At 41.0% G+C, this 22017-nt stretch overlaps 1 protein-coding gene across 5 annotated transcripts in view; it reads right to left on the bottom strand.

The window, feature by feature from the left end:
* Positions 1-14089, bottom strand: part of STX17 (syntaxin 17) — a 36322-nt gene extending 22233 nt beyond the window's left edge. Inside the window, exons 1-3 of one of the 5 annotated variants that reach the window (XM_054190260.1) lie at positions 13934-14082; positions 8374-8456; positions 6882-7063 (exon numbers count right to left, since the gene is read on the bottom strand). In XM_054190260.1, coding sequence (XP_054046235.1) covers positions 6882-7004 — 123 coding nt within the window. In that variant the 5' untranslated portion in view covers positions 7005-7063; positions 8374-8456; positions 13934-14082. Of the gene's footprint in view, positions 1-6881; positions 7064-8373; positions 8457-13430; positions 13645-13684; positions 13839-13933 lie in introns of those variants that run through there. The other 4 variants (XM_054190258.1, XM_054190261.1, XM_054190259.1 and 1 more) reach the window with 4 other exon arrangements.
* Between the last annotated feature and the right edge of the window lie 7928 nt (positions 14090-22017).

Raw genomic sequence — 22017 nt, 5'->3', positions numbered from 1 at the left:
GAATTTCTGAGGGTCAAACAGAAGGGGCTTGCGGAAAAATTACCTTTTCAGTTTCAAATGACTGTAATACCTTGTCCACATACCGAACAATAAAAAAAATCCTGTTTTCCAGTTAAGAACAACAACAAGAATTCCTCAGGAAACCTTTATTGTTCTTTATAATTTCTACTGGAAATGCTCAGCACATTTATCTGCTTTATATATTTAGAAGTTTTATTACTTTGCTTCAAAATTCCTATTATGCTAGTGATGACTTCAAAGAATCCAACGACATAATCCACCCAGAGCAATGACATTCATGTGGTCAGAGAATTCTTCCTTGTTGACTTCTCTTTTTCATCCAACACAAAGTAGGCCGTACTGCTGGGCAATGTTCACCCTGGGAGACTCAAGGATAGCAAACCTTGAGAAGAGATGGTATTGACGTTATTTATCATTAATAAATAAAAGCAAAACTAAGAGGGTCCATGAAGTAAAAACACTTAGAGAATCCTAACCTTTTGGAGCAGGTCCAGAGGAGAGCCACAAAAACCGTCAGAGGGGTGGAATACCTCTCCTATGAGGACAGGCTGAGAGAGTTGGGGTTCTTCAGCCTGGAGAACAGAAGGCTCCGGGGGACCTTACTGCTGTCTTTCAATATATAAAGAGGGCTTAGAAGAAAGACAGAGACTTTTTACTAGGGCCTGTAGTGAACAGGACAAGGGGCAACACTTTTGAACTGAAAGAAGGTACGTTTAGATTGGATATAAGAAAGACATTTTTTACAATGAGGGTGGTGAGACACTGGAACAGGTTGCCCAGAGAAGCTGTGGATGCACCATCATTGGAAGTGTTCAAGGTCAGGTGGATGGGGCTTTCAGCAACCTGATCTAGTGAAAGATGTCTCTACCCATGGCAGGGGGCTTGGACTAGATGATCTTCAAAAGTCCCTTCTAATCCAAAACACTCTATGGTTCCATGATTCTGTGATATTTAATCATAATTGTGCTATAGCCAAATAGTTTGTATTTCACATTGGAAATACAAAGCATAAGGTTACTCTTAGACAATCAATCTCTTCCTCTTTGTCCTATTCTCTTTTGAGAGCACTCTTCGGAAAGAAGCCTTCATGCTTATGCTTTGGATCCCTTCCATTTCTCCTTGAAAGTACCCAGTGGACATGGAGAGAACTCAAAGCTTTTCATAATATCCTCAGCATTAATTTTGTAGTAGGTAGTGCTCACCGACATTCCTGTAAGTTCTACAATACATGTCTTACACAAATCTATACACACTGATGAAAACTGCAGTAAGACTCTGATACCTTAATTCCTCATTTTGTGTCACCTTTATGGGCCACAACATAAGGCCAAACGTAAAAAGTGATTCACGCAACACCCTTTAACTTTGGCACAGACACAACAAATGAAATCAAAACTGAGAGCAACAGAAAAAATGATGCCATGTCTTACAGCACTTTGTTTTTTAAAAATTGTTGCCTATCACCAACAAAGTTTAGGGCAACGTGCCAAAATCTGCACCTTCCTTTAGTACCATAACAAGTACTTTCATCTAACAGAGTCTAACAGAAAATAATAACTCTTTTTGATAAACATACATTGCATTCCCTGTTTTGGAGTGAAAGGCCATCCAATCCATGGAATGTGCTTTAGAAAACAAGAACTCTTTGGGGAGAACATGGCAAGAAAAAAAAAAACAAACCACAAGTACAGAGTACTGATTTCTTAAGATGTAATTTCTAAGTCTTCAGAAACTGTCATATGGAAAATTGGACTCTCAAATAGTTGAGAAGCCATGACGATGGATTTATGGTAGCCACTTCCTCTGAAAAGGTGTACTCAAGGTCAAATTTCATTATATATTGATTTTATAGTTTCTTCAAACAGTGATTTAGTAGATTAATTGTTTGGACTATCTCTGGAACCTAAGGTTTAAATCAATATTCATGAAACGAGGTTAGAGATATTGGCTTCATCATAAGTAAATAATGTTGCTGCTCTAAGCAATTTGACATAATTAGTGATTTTTGCTTAAAAGTAGCCTGTAAAATAAACAGGACCAGATTCTACAAAATTATCCTTTTACCTCTAGGGATGTTTGGTTTACATGGCTGGAAGTTAATTTTACAAAAAGTATTTTAGAGAAAACCATTTAAGCTGCTGATGCTGACAGCTCATGAAAGTACTGTAACACATTTATTGTGGCTAAAATGCATGTTAAAGGTATAAAATGCAAACTATCATGGAAGCATTTCAACCAAACTATTGCTAGTGTTCTGATAATCTAAAACTAGTGACAGATTTAAAATTCTGAGTTGCCATATTTTTATTCTCACTTTCTCTTAAATCTATTAATAGAGTAAACTTTGGAATATTTACAGTTCTTACAACCAGAAAAGTATTTAAAAAAAAAAGAAAAAAGAAAAAAAGAGAGAAATTTGCAAATTTTAAGAACATTACACTGAGAGTGTGGATCTTTTAAAGAATCTGGCATTTAGGGACTATTTTTATACTCAGATTTATTACTTCTCATAAACATTTCTGTCATACTTTTTTGTCAATACACAGACGTTCTGAAGTCTTCAGTACTGATGAATACTTTCTGGTATAATTACCCATTGTTTATTTAAAGGTTTTATCCACAGTCACTTGTTTCTAATAATTCTATTAATTACTAAATCAAATATCAAATCTGGCAGGATTTATACTGTCTAGGGACGCAGAAGTTTTTAACAGTATTCTGAAATCAGAAATACAAATCTATACTAAACATTGCTACCACTTCTTGCTTTCCTAAAAGCGTTGTTCTAGAGGAAGTGCAGTTAACACTTTAAGAACTATGTTTACAATTATTTAAGGATTTTTTTCTGATATGCAAATTTTATTATGTTGACTGAACAGATCATTCGCACTGATACCATCAACAACCTGAAAATCCCACGAAATGTCCAAACTAGATACTTTTAGATTGCATCAGATTTTTGCATTCAAAATATAAAAACCAACTACTCAATAAAGCATCTCGGTATTTCAACGTGGTCACTGAATGCCATTACAGAAACACTGCAGTCTGTATTGCCTATAATTAAACTCTGGCTAAGCATGAGATTCTCTGACAATGCTTTGAACAGAATGTTAGATCAGAACTAACCCGAAGATTCATTTTATCCCGAGTGCTAATATTTTATGCATTTTCTTCTAGACGTAGAAAACTATTCTTGCAATGATCTCCCCTTCTGTTTGCAAAACAGGAATGGTCGATGCAAATGAGCTGCTGGCCAATGAAGACTTCAGTTGACCAACATATAACTGAATTAAGTGGAACATTATTTCATCCCTTCCCTGACACCATGGTAACACTATCCGGCTAGATACAGCATAATTATTCTTTGTCTAAATACGCGTAAGATTTTCAGCTGGGTCAAACAGTAACTGCCTCTCCTCACTGACCAGGTTCTGCAAAATGCAGCAATTCACAAGATCATCTCTCACACTGGTAAAGTACTACACAGTAAGTAATAATGGATCATGTTTCTGTTTCTCATTGCAGCACCCAATGCCTTTTGAAGCTTCTTGATAGGGTTTTTATATATCCTAAATGACGGGGGTTCTACATGCATGGACAAGACTTAGCAAAGAATCTATGTAGCTGTACAAAGTAATACTCTTAAAAAAAATAATAAAAAAAATCAAGCAGCTTAACAGTTATGCCCATCTCCTCCATCCTCTCTCTCTAATGACTACCTTACACACATCTAAAGCATATCTTTACCTTCAAAGTGCAACAAAACCATTTGTGTAACACTAATGCGCCCTCGCTAACCACTTCCCATTCTGTACTGGCAGGTCGGCTCCCCTTTCCCATAGGCAGACAACCTTTTTCCAGTGACCACCCGTTTGCTCCTCTCAGGCAAGGCTGTAGCTTTTATGCCACCCTTTTGCAGGTATTTATTAACTGCATCCCTTCATTCCTGGATGCCTTCCTCAAGACTCTGAAGGATAGTACACCTCACTGCTCCACACTCATTGATGCTGTTGGTGTTAACTGCAGTGCTGCCCTGAAGACGTATTTTTTAACATAATTTTAACTTAAGACAACTGTGGACCAAAAACTACCTCTCTGCAACCAAGAAATCCCTCTTGGTGGATTATGACAAATGCCTGTTGCTTCCATGTGCAGTTGTGCAACTTCTGGTTAGAGAAAGAAGGGAATTACCTAGCTACCAAGACTGTCTCTGTTGGAATGAAACAGCTTGCATGGAAAAGCTATTATTACAATGCTCTCTAGACACCTCTGAATCCTGTCCTATTCCATGTTATTCTTCACTAGTTGCCCTCAGCTAGCTCTACGACCACTGCTAGGTACAGCCCATGCACACCGAGAGATGTAAGCACTGATCCCTGGAGGCTGTACACTTCTCCAGGGCAATTAACAGTCGAGGCTCCTTGCTCCACCATCATCTCACCCAAGAGCAAGCTAATACTGACTCTTCTGTACTCTGGCTACAATGAAAAGTAACTGAATTAACCATTCGTTATGGGAGAAGCTGGAGAAGACAAAGCTGCTCCTGGCCACTACAGTATGGGGCTGCTGCAAACCGACCAATTCCAAGGCAAAAAAAAAATGCTGAATCAGCTGGCATCTAGGTAATGTAATGAATTATACAAATATGGAATAACAAAGAGTAAACAACATGCTGTGACTGAAAATATAGCTCATCACATTCAGAAGTTATTGCTTCAGGCAAATATTATACTAATACACTTTTCAGTTTGTGAATATTGTGGTTCATATCCTTATTGTGTCCTTACTACACCCTTAACAGGAAAGAGTCAAACCATTATCCCCCATCATTAGTTCGGCAGCCCCAGGCCTTGCTCTATCCCAGTTTTTCTCTCATCCCATGGTCAGCCACCATTTCTGCCCTTTCACCTTCCACCTGAGGTACTTCTTCACAAGCTCCCCCCACTCAATTCTTTATCCGTTATTTACATGAGCCAGGAAGAGTTTCCTCTTACACACAAGTAAAGAAAAGTAAGCAGGTGAGACTGTGGGAACACAAGAAAAATCATCTCCCTGTTCTCATTCTCAGATTCAGGACCAATCAAATCAGCAACTCCAAGAATGAGCTCTGGTAATTTCTAACCACAGGAGTGTGCCCAGCGTTGGGTAAATCTTTAGCAACCTTCAGCTGGTGGAGTTTAACCAGTATCTACTGAGTTCCTGCAAACCACTTCTTTTTCAGAATCATACCTCTTGGCTGAAGTAAGGCAGATTTTTAGAAGCACAATAAAATGTCTGAACAAAGACCACTGCACAAAAAATCTCAAGTTACTGTTCTAACAGACGTCATTGCTTTGAAAAGAAATTATTATCACTCAGCTATCAATCACTATCACTTAAACGAAACATTTCCTACTAAAATAAATTACTATCACTTGAACGACACATTATTTCCTGACTATGCTCTCAGAAACGAATACATGGATTTACTTTCCCTCCTCCCCCATCACCAAACTACTCAAGGCACAAACCTGGCAATTTCACCTGGAAAATTTCATCCAAAAGGTTACTCACTTGGTAAAGTTACAGTAAAGTTATAGTAAAGTTGTGAACAAGTGACAGCAACAAAATACAAAACAGTTTCAAGAATAACATTATACACACCCTTCAGACCATACCTTTCAGGAAATCAAAATCACATTCACATCTTTTCTTTCCATTTATTCATTCCTTCCCAAGGTGTTAGAAGAATATAGATAGTTGTCCTAAACCACCCAGATTTACATATACACTTGATTTTATATATTGTGAACAAGCCTGGTGAAATTAATACGATGTATGATTTTTCAGAAACGTGTACAGAATTTCACAGAACTACAGACACCCCCCGTCACTAATTTTTCTGTAGGTCTTTCAGCAGTCATTTTATAAATTCCATCGCAGTGTTGGTACTATGACTATAAGCACATTTCCCGAGTCATTTACTCTCTTCCTTTTTTTAATGGTGTCACCTGTTTTAGTAAATCCCTTACCATCTTCCTCAACAAACCAATTTTTCCATTTCCACAAGCTATAGCTACAATAATAACCAGAGACTGAGAATGTTTCAAGTCTGAAATCTGGTCATCTGTACTGTTAAATTTTTAGAACTGTCCCCGGTATGGTTTTGACCATGCCAAACAGTGCTCTTGCAGAAAGAATTCCTGAGAACAGTTAAGGAGTTACAACCACAGAACAGAGGCTACTCCCAACTAGCAGCGTGGATGCAGCCATCCTGTTTTGCAGAATATGGGAGTTTAATAATACGGACATAGACCATTTCATGCCAGACAACTGTGCTGGGCATGTTTATTTTACCAGTACAGGCACTGACAGAGTGCAGGGCAGAATTTAACTTTACTCTAATACTTCCTGGAAACATATTCAGTTTCACTGTCAAGTGTGAGCTAACATCAACAAGTAGTACATAAACATGCTGCAATTTTGATGCAATTCTTTTTCTATTTACTTAAATAATTCAATCTCTCTATTTCTCTCACCTCATTTTAAAAATATATATAGAAAAAGATAGGTATAAACAGTAAGTTATTCAGAATAGTTGGCAGCAAACCACTGTGACTTAAAAATGAAGTAAGACTATTAGGCTACTTTCCTTACAACAACTTTTTAACACAAAACAATAGTGCTGATTGACTAGTTCCCATTAGTAAAGGCCTTTGTACACACTGAATGACCAGACAATACAGAAGTTTCATTTGTAGCCAAATTTTAATTAAAACATTTAAGAATCAACTTCCCATTGAAATCTCTACATAATCTTCCAGCGTGACTGCTTCTATACTGCAAAAAAACTGTGTTAGTAAAAAGTGAACACTAACCTTCTCAATATTTATTTGGTGTTTTCTTAACCTCTCCAAATCTGTTGGAATTGCCACTTTAACGAATTTCTGAATGGCAGGTTCAATTCGACGGAGCTTGACTTTTTCATCATCTTCAGACATCCTAAAAGCAGCTTTCAAGTCAATACTTGCCCAGTGTACCTTCACCAAAGTCGAAACCCCTGAAAACCAAAGAATTACAGGCTTGTAAAAATGCAGTAAGTTAGAATCACTTTTTAAAAGAAAGCAAAATAAGGTAAATCAGTCTTTCCAATAATCACATCTATTCCGAAACCACATTGGAGCAGTATTAACTACTTAAAATCTGGATACTCTCTTTGCATTTAAATGTATTATTTCCATTTATTTGCAGGCCCTGGGAATCATTTTTCATAGATAAAACTTACCACTAATAAAAAAAATAGCTAAATAATTAAGACAGATGCAAACATGCTTTGCAGCATAATGATAGATGGAAGCCTTTCAAAAAAACTTCCAATTAGATGCTTTCCTTGATCAGAGTTCAAGTTTTGCCAATTTACATTCTGAATCATCTTAAAAATTGTAAAACATGTCCTGAAAAAACACCAAAAAAAAATAAATTAGTAAGTCCATTTCCTAGAAAGATTAAGAGCTCCTGAATGAAGATTTGCACTCCAAATTGCATTTGTCCCCTACTGAAAATGACGAAGGCATCACCTAACAAGGGGTTTAAAAAAGTTACTGAAATATTTGCAGGACCAGCAGATACATAAGCAGCCTGAATTCTGTTCCCTGCACATGCATAAAACCTAACTTTGAAGTTCCCTACTCTAAATTAAAGATATGTAAAACTGTATAGAATAGCATTTATCTACAGAGCATATGAGTAATGTAAAGGACCTCCATTATGCTGAATGCACACAAGGGGCAAGAAAAAATTACGGTTAGATAATTTTGTAGTTTTAATACTGTATAAACAGAGGTTATTTAAATTAGATCTTATTTCTGTGTACTCCTTTTTTAACAACACCAAGAAGCCAAAGTTGAATTGCAGACACATATGAGAAAGTTTTGTTGCAAGTGTCAGTAAAAAGACACATTCTGACCTGGTTACATGAAAGAACCTGCACTACAACAGCAACTGCACCAGAAGGCTTTCCCTGATTTTCCTCTTCCAGTAACTAAATTCAAAATAATTAAACCAGCATAATCCTCCTGGTACAGATGAGGCACAGCAGAATGTAACAGGTTAAAAAATTTTCCTGTTTTTCACACAGCCAAGCATATTGTTAACAGTGAAATTAGACATTATTTTTCTCACATCTAACTACAGTGTGAAAGCGTGGAGGGAGAGTGTTGAGGTTTTTCTGAGACCTGTGATCCCTGCAGGCAGAGAGAATGTGACGGCAGACACCAGTTGATGGCACTGGGTCTTCGACTGAACCACACAAAGTTCCCTCACAGCCCTCACTTGTAGGCTGCAGGGAAAATATGCACAAATCTCCCTCACCTTCAAAGGAGGCAAGTGGTACGCATCTTCCATCAGGCCAGCGAGAAAGCCAAAAGTGCGTCTGGCAAAGGGAAGCTGGGTTTCTAGAGGAAAACAGTCCTAGATTACCCACCTTTTACAACACAGCTGCAAATAAAACAATGTTGTGTTTTTCTGAAGAGCAGAATGCTAACAGAAGACTCTCCTTCTTTATCTGTCCCACCCAACAAAAAAACTGAAAACTGCGGAAAACTGAGTATTTACTGAGAGTAGGCCACATTAGGGAAAGTCAATCTTTAAGGTTTCATCGATACGCATCTTCCTTTTTCAGAACCTCAGAAGGAAATTATTTCACCAACTGACTTTGCAGTCATTGCTAAATCATCCCCACTTCAAATTATAAAGACCTACTTATCAAGCAGTCTTACAAATCCCCTTCTAACCCAAGGCATTTCATATTAATAATTCGTTGTCCAAATCTTCAAATAAACATGTAGTGGGTGGCCTCGCATTTTTCAGGATGTAAAAAGAACTTAATCCTTTTGTGTTGATTTACTCTTTCTACCATTCTAAAAACAGTAGTTTAAATGCAAGATGATAAAAAATACACTGGTTCTTATAACTTGGTCACTCCAGTCCCTAACACTTTTGAAAGAGCCATTCGTATCCCACAGTTGAACTCCATTTTGAGGCTAGAACAGATTTTAATATTTTTTTTGCAATGAGCAAAAGATGAAAAGCATCATACTCCAAACTGCAGTACTTCCTCTTCAAAAACACATTTAATTTCTTGACAGCTTATACACTAATCCGCAAGTTTATGAGCTAGAATTAATTAAAAATTGGTTCCTTAAAGATATTTAGTAGTCATGTCATACTTTTCTTTAATACTGAATCATCCTGAAGAACCCATGACACAAATTCTTGAAATTTATCACATAACGAGAACTCACGGAAACCCACAGCCCATTCTGTCATAGAACAAATACAGCAGACACTAAGCCAAACCCATCATAATTTTGTCTTTAACCTTCCATGACATCTAGGAATTGATAAGAGTCAATACTGACAGCTTAGATGACTTATAAACTGCACCACTGTGAATGCAGAGTTAATAGAACCACAAGCCTTGAGTAGGTGATCTGAATAAGCAACAGTTTTAAATTCAAAGATTTGGCTGCATACAAGGCTCTGGATAGTCATTTTCTTCTCCTTAAAAATTCCCAGACAGTAGACTAGCTTTCACAACAGTGTCTACACATCTCTTTAAGACACTGCTGCCTAAAACTCACTGCACAGTGTGAAAAACTAAGAAAAGAAATATAAAAACTCCTTACATTCTCATCAGATCTCCTGCTTAAGTTCCCTCGAACAGTATAGCAGCTTTTGTAACAAAAGTTCTAAACCATAAATTGCCAATAAGAAAATATGCAAGGTCTTACTTTTTTTAATGTTCATATAATATGGTAAATAAAGTTATCATTACAAGTTTTTGCGATGACTATATGTTTGTTCCAGATGCAGTTTCAAGAAAATCTAAAGTTTCTTGCATACTTTATTGGGTTTGTGTTTTCCCAAGCATAACTTTAACAATTAATTTCCAAAGCTATAATGCCTTTTTTTGGAGTAATCACAGAATAACAGGGCAGTTTAGGTTGGGAGGGATTTTCATAGGCCATCCAGCACAAGCTGTATTAGATGTGGTTGCACAGGCCCTTGTCCAGTCAAGTTCTAACACCTCCACAGACATGCTCCACCCACTCACTAGACTCCTCCTTCAGTGTTTGACCACAAACAAACAAAACCAAAACCAACACGAACTTCCTTGTAGCTAAACAAGCTTGTGTCTACTGCTTCTGATCTCATTGTCACGTACCTCCAAGAGGAGCCTCGCTCTATACCTTCCCACCCACAACAGCGAGATCTCCCCCTTCCTTCCTTCATCTTCTCTTAAGGCTGAACAAATCCACCTCTCTGTTTCTGCTGGAGTATCATGTGCTCCAGCCCCTAACCACCTTGCTAGTCTCATAGGTGCCAAACAGAGGGAAACAGTCAGCCCCTCGGCCTGCTGTCCCTCAGCCACACTTACTAATACAGCCCACAACGCACGGTTGTCCTTTGCTGCAACAGCATGCTCAGACGCATATTCAGCACGTGATCCACCACAACACACAGGTCCTTTTCTGCAAGGCTGCTCTCCATCAAGCCTTCCCACAGCCTGTTCTACTCATCAGGCTGCTCCATCCCAAATGCAGGGCTTCCTTGTTGCCTTTGCTGGAATGTATGAGGTTCCTGTCAGCCCATTTCTCCATCCTGTCAAGACCCCTCTAAGTAGCAGCCCCCCCTGTCCAGCCCATCAGCCACTCTCCCCAGGCAAGTTAAAAACACTGCTCTCAACTTCAGCTTTTTAAGAAGATGATTTTGCCTCTGTCCTTGGATCTGGTCAGCATGCACATGAACCTGCAGAAGTTCTGAGCCCTCTCTCAGAGGGTGCCACTCAGACACCACGTGGCTGCGTGACAGATCACCTTCCCTTTCTGACCGTTCCTGTAGAGGACTGCCACTTGAACAGGGGCTTGGGCATCCCTCCTACAGGCATTTACCATGTTCCAAGCACAACAAAATCTTGACTTCTCTGAGACTGGAACGCTCGGCTCTGATTCTCTAAAATAAATTGAAGTTTGAGCAAAAAAGCCCATGAGAATACCATATCATTAAATCAGTAATTAAAAAAGTTAGATAAAACCATTTGTAATTAACTGTCCTTTATTATATTCACTGTGCAAGATATTTTGATAAACAAAGAAATTACAGAACCTCGTCTTTTCAAATGCTGATGCTACAAGCCTGTAAGGGGTTATATTCTAAGTAAAATACTTTCAATTTAACATTCAAAATTCAGGCACCAAAATTCAATTATACTTCAGTGACAGAAATAACACTTATCCAGAAGTGATCAAGGCGCAGATGCAGAATAATTTTCAGTCAACTGCGTTAATAAAAAAGTAGATACATCCAAAGCGTACTGTAGCAGCATTATCAAAGTATTAAATGGTGACAAAAATTATATATATCTCCCTTCTTAATATTTACATTTTCTGGAGACTGGCCCCAAACTGGAACTGTAATGTTGAAGTAAAATTAGCATAAAAGTAGACCATTACCTTGATATCTGCACTTAATATGAAAATCATCTATGATTCTTACCACCCAAGACAGGGAAAAATTCCTTATCCAGTTTGTTCACCCCATGTCCTTGAAACTATTTAAGTGTATCTTCCATGAAGGATTAGTCACATGCTCTTGTTTGTAAACAACAGAGCAAAAGAACCTGAGGAGTTCCACTGGTTTGATCTTTGCTTTACCAAATAAATGGGTATGTAAAGCAAACAAAAGTTTTCAAAAACAGATCAATTTCTCTTTCAGCTTTTAAAGGTCCAACCAGCATACACTATCTTATTTCACTGTTTAAATCAAATGCTTGTAAGGCGTAGAAGAATCGTAAGGCATCCAATTCCAAACGTTGAAAGTGTGAATGTTATTCTGACACTAACACAAAATTTCCACTTATTTTGTGGCAGTGCATAGAAAGCACACAGTCATACAGTTGCGGTCAATCAGAAGTAAAATTCTTCCTATGTATGGTAACATACTTGTAACTTGTATTATAAATTTCAGTAAATGCTGTTCATATACCTCAAATGTAATGCTCATGAACTTCTGTTAAACTACCTAGTGTTCTCCATTCAACTATGGTAAGAAAAATGCTGGACAAACCTGAAGAGTTCTGCTTGCCCAGGGAAACGCAACGTAACACTCCTATTTGATTTTAATTCACTTACACCACTTTAGAAAACCACTGCCACTAGAGAAAGTACTTCCAGCATAGATGCCTTGTTTTTAAGGGCTGTAAGCACAAAAAAGCTTTTTCCTTTTCTCAACATAAATAAAATAAATTAGAATACAGATGCTAGAATACAGAGACTTACAACAGCTTTCTCACTAAGGTGACCTGAAACACTTCTTAAGAATAGTACTAGCCCCAAAATTACAGTGACAAAGAGTATTGACTAATGCTCGCTGGGCTGAGGTCTGTAGTTAGTGAGGAACACGCTCCTGTGGCAGGCTACAGCCAAACTGGACTTTGGGTCTGAATTACATCTTTCTCCTTTGGCTGCAGCAGGAACCAATGGAAAATAGCTTTGTTAGGCTGAAATAAGGCCTTGTTACCAGCCCCGGTGTGTCCACAAAGTGACACGAAACTACTTAGTGGGATGAAGAGCTACGTGTGAGGGAATCTCCCACGGAACAAGCAGAATGAGGAGCTGTACATAACAGGCTGTGGTTCCTAGCAGATCCATGCACTTGTGGATCCCCTGGCAAGACAAACCTGATCCAGACAAGGCCAAGGGCGCGTGACTGCGTTTTGAGAAACCAGAGCAGGTGACAGGCATTTTGTACTGGTTTTACACGTTTAAGCCAGCTGCAGAAGGGCAGAAAATACCTCATGACTCATACGCCAACATTTTTTGAACAAAGCTGGACCGGTGGAGCAACTTTTTAGTGGCCCGACACCTGCAATAATACGTGGCCGCAGCACAGTTCGGCCTGCAATCAGAGCCCTAAATACGGATTTTTCTGGGTTACTGAACCATGCCCCTGGTCTCACCCCAGCAAAGCCAGGGGTTGGGGGGGGGGCCGACCCCTCCTGTGGCTCGCCCCTACGGGCGAGGGGTGCACGTAGAGCGCAGAAGCATAAGGAAAGAATAAAAAAAGGTTTCTACATCCTGTATCGAGGCTACAAGTGGGCTGCACGACTTCCTTTTCCTGAATTATGTTTTTCAAAGCTTGAGGAACGCGGAACCAAACCTTCAGTCGCACTGTGCTTTTACTCTTCCCCCCCCTCCCCTTTTTTCCCTCCGAATCCAAGCTCTGCTTCCGTTCAGCTCCCCCCCACCCCACCGACACCCTCCCCGCCCCAGCCAGGGACCTCCGGACCCCGCCGCTCCCGGGGACACCCGCCCGCCTGGGCCACCCCCAACCACCGACCCGCCGGTGGGGAAGGAAACTGCCCTCACCCGAGGGGGGCCGGGGGGGAGGGAGGGGGAGCAGCAGGACGACCCCCCCGCGGTGCCAGCCAGCACCCGGGCTCAGGGAGCGGGGCGGCCCAGGGCCATGGGCCTGCCGGCGGCAGCAGGGCCCGGCCTGCGGCCCGCAAGGCCGAGGCGAGCGGGCGGCGGCCCTCGCTGAGGGGCAGGAACAGGAGGGCAAGAGGGGTCCGGGGGGCGAAGGACGGGGACCCGGCGCTCCGCTCTCCGCCGCGGGCTCCTACCGGCCGGCCACGTCCGCAGCAACCCTGCCCAGGGCACCCGGCAGGCCCCGGCCCGGCGTTCCTCCCCGCCGCGGGAAGCGAAAGCGAAAGGAGCGGGGGCGGCCGTCGGTGGGGGCTCGGCAGCCGCCCCCGCTGCCCGCCCTGCCAGGCCGGCGCCGGGGCAACTGCCGCCCCCTCCCTCCCTCCGCGCCCCGCTGCTCCCGCCGCCCCTTTCCCTCCCTCGCTCCCTTTCGCCCGGCGGCCACTCACCATGTGTCGGCCGAGGCGCGGAGGGCGGCCAGCGGCGTCCCGGGACGCTAGGCGGGAGCCGGCGCGCAGTGATGCCCCTCGGCGGGACGCGGCCCAGCCCCCTCCCGACAGACGCATCCCCCCCGGGGACATTTTCCTCATGTTTGTTTCCCTCCGTAACTCTCGGTGCGGGGCGGGAAGCGGCCGGGGCGGAGGAAGGAGGAGGGAAGAGGAGGAGAAGCTGCCCTGACTGGAGCGGGTCGGGAGGGGGGAGTAAGGGCTCATCGGGAGGGAAAAGCTAAGCTGCTGCTTCTAGAAGAGAGCCAGAGGTTCCCGCCATGGTTTTAAGAACATTTTCACTCACCTTGACATGTAATTTAGGTAATACCGAATTGCCAGGTGTGATCCATCCCTGGAAGTGTTCAAGGCCAGGCTGGATGGGGCTTTGGGCAACCTGGTCTAGTGGTCCCTTCCCACCCAAACCATTCTATACAGAGCATCTACCTGTAGGGGACAAAGGCCAACCAGGCCATGCCAGCGAGGCCCCTCTCTCCCCTCACTAACCTTCACTGTTTCTAACAGTATTCAGAAAACAAGCATCTAACAAATATTTCTGGGCTGTATTTTGAAAATAAGTGTAACCTGCTGGTGCCTGGTACCGCTTCTGGTCTTTTTACCACCTCTGAAGAGGGATGAAAAACTATCATCTGGCTAGCTGGCAATATCTATAGAGCAACTATGTTACGCCATTATTAAAATAGAACATTAATAGAACAGACATAAGATCTCCGAAGTATCAAAGACAAATTTAAGTTAATTTTGATGTTCTGAACAAGATTTACATTACCTGTCCATCTTTCTGTCATTCCATGCCCTTTTGGCAGGTTCCAATCTAATTTGGAGAAAGTCATTACACTCTTATAAGTTTTGTGGAAGTTGATGTGAGGAAATAAACCTAAATCTATTTCCTCAGCAGGGGAACAGCAAGCAAAAATTCAGCTCTTACACATTCTTGTTGGCAGCAATCAGCCGGACAATCAGTATAAATATATTGGCCATCCACATTGCATATACATAGTTCCAGACTGATAGATTTTCATAGGGCAAATGGAGAAGAAATTGCAGTTACTGCAATTAAGGATATTTAGGGACCAAAGGATACAAATCCACAGGGTCCATTGTCTTCGGTAGTTGTGTTGCTCACGAGATAGATAGCTGCTGGAATGACAACATAGTACTGGGGAATGCCAGAGTACTAAAAAAAAAGCTTACACTGAACACATATTTTTAAAAGGGTAAAGAGGATGACACAGGCTAGCTTAGCATAGCCAGTTTGACATGGATATGGGGCAGAATCATGGAAGTGCTGCCGTGGGATATGGTCATTAAATGCCAATAATTAAACGCCAGTCAACACACTTTTATGAAAAAGATTTGATTAAACGCATTTGAATTTAAGTTTGTTCGATAAAGGTAATAATGTTGATGTAATAGCTTCCATCTGAGCTAGAACCGTATGCTGTTCTCGTAATACAACATGGAATATAAATTCTGCATAGTTCATAATAAGTGATTCAGTTCTCAAGAGAAGTAATTGTAAGTGAAGATTTGTCATAGGCTTGTCTTTTTGGGTGGTGTTATCCTTGGCCTGGTACTTTTAGAAATGATCTGGACAAAAATACCAAATTCCTACTTTGCTGTTGTAAGTAAAGGTTAAGGGCCGGTGTCTTAGGTAAGCTCTTTCGAATTGCTTTGCAAGATCTTCTCACTTGTAAAAATGCTCCTCTGCAGACAGTCAAATTGGAAGCTATACATTCAAGATAAAGCTTCAAAGCCGCCCTTGGAATCTGAGGGCGAGCAAACGGCATCAGAGAACGCTAAAGAGGACCTGAACGCTGTGGTACCTAAGCAGCTGAACGTGAGCTCCCAGAACAAAGCTTTTGCAAACTAATACTCTGAAGCAAAACCAGAGGAACATCAAATACAATGGGAAACGGACATTACCCCTGTTTATAGCACTGATGCAACCATTATTGAAATAATGCATTTGGTTTGGACATTTACACTTCAAAAGAATGTTAACTATTGGAAAGAGTCCAGAAGAAAGTTATGAAAGGTGTGGAAAATATGCGCTAATGTAAGATATTGTAAAAGCACAATCCAATGCAGGTGAAGAGGTACCTTTGTCATAAGCATACTAGTACTTGTCTGGGTTAGAGATGTTTGAGAAGTAGAAGCAGTTTCTGGCTTTTAGAAAATGATAAAATTCGAAGCAAAACTAAAAAAAAAAAAGACCAGAAATATGGCATATCTTAATTGGCTGTAGGATGAAATTCTCTGTGAATCTGTTTTGAAACAATACAAAATTGTTAGAAAAATAAAAGAGGGTTTTTTCAAAGATGTACTGTAGCTCAAGCATACATGTGGAATATGTTGGCAGATGTTCTGTGTGGTCTGATATGGAGGTGATATGACCACAAGATTGTACTCGGTCCTTTCTATCCTTAAACTGTGACTCCAGAAGAAGACCAAGAAGCCTTGTTATGTAGCAGCAAAAGAAGGAATAGGATCCCAGAGACATTACCAAAGAGAAAGACTTATTTTGTGAGTTCTGACAGGCAATGTCTGAAGAGCTCCTGGCACATTTCATTGTGACCACCACCTTCATGCCTGACTGTCCAGTTCTGCTACCATTGCTAATGTGATCTTCCAGACAACCCAGCAATGACTTCAGAGAAGTCCAAATTTCCTCAAGGAAAAAAATGTCAATGCAAAATGCTATGTCACTCATGTAAAGATCATCAAAGGAACAAGAGTTCCACCTTCAGGTCTGGGAAAATACTACCTCTGATGGCAAAAGATATCTCAGAAAAAAAAAATTAATGTGTAGATGGAGTTGGACTTCCTGAATTGCAGACAGACTCAGACTTGTATTATGTGTCTGTGATCAATTTTGAGTGGTCTCTAATATATCTGGTGACCATGTGTATTCCTATACAGTTATCAGAGAAACTGTTGTGTATCACCAATACATAATCTAGAAGAAAATCATGAAGACTTCTAGGAGGGCAGAGAACTGGTGCGCATCAGAGTAAGGAAGAACTTGCAGAAGTTTCTTTTTCCACATGAGATCATTCATAGTTTTCAGATAGATGGATTTAGGACCAGGATCCAGATGTGCAATTCATTTGATATGGTTCCTTCGTTTCGCCTTACTGCTCAGCTCTCTTCTCAGCATCTTTCCATTGCACACAGACTCTCAGTTAACTCATGCTGGGGACAGTACCTCAGAGTGCCGCTCAATAATCACAGAACTTCCCAGATACTTACAATATATTCCCGAAGATATATCTTTTTCCAGTAGAGCATTTAAAAATTCTGTTGCCTTATTACAGATGCACTGATTTCACTATCAAAAGACTTGTGCTGGCAAGAACCGGTAATAAAGTTTCCATTGTGTCATGGAAAGCAGCCATTACTGTGTTACAGTGAACATTGTGCTCTCTCTCAGTCTTTCAGGAGCACAAGGCGGTTCAAAATGAGATCCCCTTCTAACATACATCCCTGAAAAAAATCAAACTCTTTAAGTAATTCTTGGCCGAGGGGTGTTTTGTGGAATGCGTGGCAGCATTTTCTGAAACCGTCTTCCTGATGTAAGCAAAATACAGCGGGTTGGTTTGGGGGGAAACTGTTACTGTTGACAAAAATTGTGCTGTCAGTGCTGTCGTTTTTTTATGGTTCGTGGAATTCTGAACCAATGCCCTTTTAGTGTAATTTGCTGCAAAACCAGCTCAGATTTGGTTGAGGTTCATTCGTGTAGCATTGCAGAAAGTAGGTCTTCTGAGTGGTAATAAAACAGAAGAGGTTTGTTATACATTAACGTATTCACAGTAGCAGTAACACTGAATAGGGTGTAAAAGTAGGAGAGAAAGCAGTTAGGGCAGAGCAGTTTGGGTTGGTTTTTTTGGAGAGAAACACTTCCTCACTGGTTGCACTGGTTATTTGTGTCTTTTCCAGCATATTCACAAGTCTCACGCTGTGACCTTGGTGCAGGAATGGTTTACAGTAGCTGCTGCTGATCGACCCCTGCAGCAGTGGTGCAGGAAAGCCTTTGCAGAGAGGATGGCAGGTACAGAAATGATCTGTCTACAACACCTGGGCGGCAGTAGGATTTCTTACAGACAAGAGCAGGATGAAACAGGCACGGCTGGTTGGTGGGAGCTCATGTCGCCGGCACTCGGGGAATGTGCACTTGCAGCACTTTGCCTGGGGAGCCTTAGCTGTCCACTGCTGGCGTAACCAAAGGAGGTAAAATATTATAACAAGGGTTGCTGGGATTGTGGCCCTACCTGGGAACTTCCACATGGCAAGACTCTCTTTTTTTTTTTCCCCCCGAAGTCTTTTCGTTCCTACTGCAGCTGAAGAGGATTGTTCACACTCAAAACTACTGATCAGCTTTCACTATGCGCTGTCGCAACAGCGTTTCAGAGATTCTCGGTTTCGTTTGTAAGGTCACCCAAGCAGTTTTACTTTACTACAGAAGAAGGTTGAGCTAACTCGGTTAAAAAGCTTTTAGTGGGACTGTCTTTTGTGCGCTTTCTTCTCTTGTTATAGGATACATTGACATCACCTTAAACTAAATCCCTACACATTAATCTAACTAAAAAAAAAGAGTTTGCATATGAGGTTTTACCAGGCAAAGGAAGTTGGTCCATTTTTTGGTTTTTATACAAGGCTTTAGAAATTCTGTATCAAATCTGAGTGCCATCCAAGTCAATGGTAAAAATTTTCATTAAATTTAGCAGGATGAGGATTTCTTTTTTTGTCCAGGTTCCAATGCTTCCTGACACAAGAAAACACAAACTACATTCAGAGGGAAAAAACATAGAAGGTGGCAAATCAACTGAACAAACTTTCATTTAACTATTTCATCCACCATACTTACCAGTAAATGTTCCTTTTGTAAAACCATTCAGCCTCTGAAGAGGGATTCAGAATGTCTTTTAATTGCAGACCAGAGGTGTAATGCCATGGTCTTGCATTTGTAATCAGACTATACTAAAATGGTTTTAGAACCATTTTTAATTTCTCTTCATTAGTTAGGAAGGTGATTCTGATTCTGCTGACCTATTAACCACGCTACTGATTTAAAGGCCTCGTATGCCATTTAGCTTTGGATTGTCTCCAACAGTGGCCACAAGTGCACGGTGAGGGAAGAGTAAGAATTGGGCAAGCATACGTGCTAGTTCCTCCTTAATGTTCTCCCAGCCTTCAACTATTTTTACATTGGGGGTTTCCCAAACCACATGTGTTTTTTTTCCTCAGTATCCCCAGTGGATCTCTCTTCCAAGTGGTCACCCAATCTCCCCTAGAAAGTAAGGAAAGCTCTTTCAGGCACAAAATCCTTTGACAAGGATTGGCACAGGGCTGCTGCCCTCTGCCTAAAGAGGCTGGCTCTTCTGACAGCTGATTCCTGCCCAACCTCTCCATGCTACTCATTACGCTGCAGACCTCATTTCTGTTCTACATTGTATTTTGTTTCAGGCTCAGCCACCCCTTGTGGACTGCCTACTCCCCAACTTTGACCAGTCTTGCTTTGAGTGGTAATGGCCAGCTCAATGGTTGGCAACTTTGCTTAGGAACTGGCCATACAGTTGCACTGAATTGTCTGAAGGCAACATAATAAGGCAATTGTACAAAGGAATACTTTTAATCACAAGAAAGCCGTTCTTGCTAGGAGAAGTCAGGGTGGGTCAGAATTGAAGAGGAGGAATGTCTGAGGTACAAATCAACATCTATTGCTAGAAAGTATCTGGCATTTCTAATATGTGACAAGCAGTATACAATTTTAAATGTAACTGAAACATTATCTTAGTAAGTCATAAAATATACTTTCTCAAATCAGAACCTTCTTTGGTCCTGTGCTGCTTTGTTTCTTTCTTTCTGTCTTACACATTTTCCAGTACCCATCAACTTCTTTGTGTCTAGGGAAACCCTCATGACCTGGATCTTTACAGTGATGCTTGCTGGTATTATCTTGAAAAGTTTAACTTGCTTCTGGCAGAAGTCAGACCCTTTTCTCTGAAAGATGCAAAATGAGAAGGTAGTCACTTACAATTAACTCCTTCACTGTCTCCTGCTGGGCCATAGATACATCTAAGCCATGAAGGGGAACGCTGGCATAAGACAAATGGCTTAGGTTCACATTTCAAACTTGTTTCTTTCTCCCCTGCTAGACGGTTTTACTGGAGAGGTGCTCATCAGTACTTCTTGAAAAAGAAAATTGATGGTCTAATGTCAAAGATGCAAAGCTGAAGGGTATCGGCTCCATTGTCAAATCAGGTGGACCTTTTCACTATCTCACAGGCAGTGTCATGTATACACTAAAACTGGGAAGTGCTCAAGTTCTGCAAGAGTAGGGTGGAGATGCTGCATACACAAATATGCATGATGCAAAGAGACTTAATTCCACAGCAAGGTTTGTTTTTATAAATGATGTTTGAATCTTATTCTATTTACTTCTATATGGCAGTAATACTGTGAAGCCCTGAAATTCAGTCTTGTAGAGATAAACATAGTTTAAAGTTTTGTCTCAGATAAAGAAAGCCTCTAAAGCCTATTTTAGTTTAAGATGTAATTGAAAGTTTGGTTTTCTTGATGAGTACTTTGGGGTACATGTTCAGCTAGCTATGCAGAGAATTAGCTGTGCAAGTCCCATTACTGCTAATGCTACTACTAATTCCCTGCACATCACACTGAATATTTACCTCTTCGTTTAGTATTTAGATGAGCCATTAAAGTATTGGTTTCTCACTGTTACAGTCATCTGTATACACAAAAAAAATCATAAACATGTGAAAAGGAAAATGTTTAGTTAAAGATGTTTAATGCTGTTTAGAAGATAGCATTATTGCAATTTACATTAAACCATAAATTGTGACTAAAACGGCTTAATTTCTTGCCTTGGAAATTGTAGAATGGATTAATATTTTGCAGGCACCATGAATGTAGATTGTTTGCTTTGCATTTAGAAGCTTGAGGTGTCAGAGAGGCTGAAGAGGGGCATTAGCTTCATGCTTGGGTGGCACAGAGAGTGAGCTATTTTATCAGTTTTAAATCTGGAGACAAATACTGTCCGCAGGATGAATTTGATCATTTATGAATGGTTCACTTCTATATCAGCTACAGACAGGTGAAACACTGGGCCAAAGTAAAAAAACCTTTAATTGGTGTGTGACTGTGTTTGGCAACCTTGCACGTTGATCGCATCGTTTGACTAACATGACTGGATCTCATTTTCAATCTGTCGGACTGCTTCATGCTGAGGGTCATCTCTGAGCTGGACAGGAGTCCCAAAGTGAATAGGATGCAGGTGATGAATACAAAACAGCTCTTATAAGGCTCAGGCCTCGAAAGAAACCAAGACAACCTTTCTATGGATCCGAGCACAAAGCCTGCTATCTAGCTCTCTTTTGCAAGTAGCTGCTTAGGTCTCTCAGTTGTTCCTCTGAATTGTAATTCTTAATGTAGCTGTGATTTTCTTTGGGTTTTATTATGGGTTTTACTGCTCCGCTGCTATAGATATTACTGACTTGTCCAGTCTCTTGCTATGTCTGGAACAGAGCTATGGCTCAAAAGGAGTAGTTGCCATCATTTTCCTAAGCGATACATCAACATTTTGGAGGGAGAGGGGAACCAACACCTCAGGAGATCACCATGTTATTCTCCTTCTTGATTTCTCTTCTTCTACTCCCCTTCAGTCCTCAACATCAGGCCTGGGGAGCAAATGGGGAGTCTGCCAGTAGTTTCACCTCTAGTATGGGAAAAATCAGGGGCAAGGCCAGGACAAACTTGATGTGGAGGGTGGCTAGATGCACGGGCTGACAAGAAGCAGGGCAGAAGTGATGCAATGCCTGGATGAAAGCAGATTACACCTGAACAATGGGGAAAAAGGACTACAGTAAAGGTAGGAGTGAGTCCAGATTCAATTTGTTTGCCTGGGAAGCCTAGCAGAGCTGTGGGAGGAAAATAGTTGAAAAAACGAGATAGAGTGAACATTAAAATTTTATTCTGGTGTGTTTTTAGTCTAATGCTGTGTGGGTTAA

This window comes from Rissa tridactyla, chromosome 2 (assembly GCF_028500815.1).
Source record: "Rissa tridactyla isolate bRisTri1 chromosome 2, bRisTri1.patW.cur.20221130, whole genome shotgun sequence".
NCBI classification, from domain to species: Eukaryota; Metazoa; Chordata; class Aves; order Charadriiformes; family Laridae; genus Rissa; species Rissa tridactyla.
The sequence above is the reverse complement of the archived record's forward strand: the minus strand, read 5'-3'. Positions and strand labels throughout refer to the sequence as shown.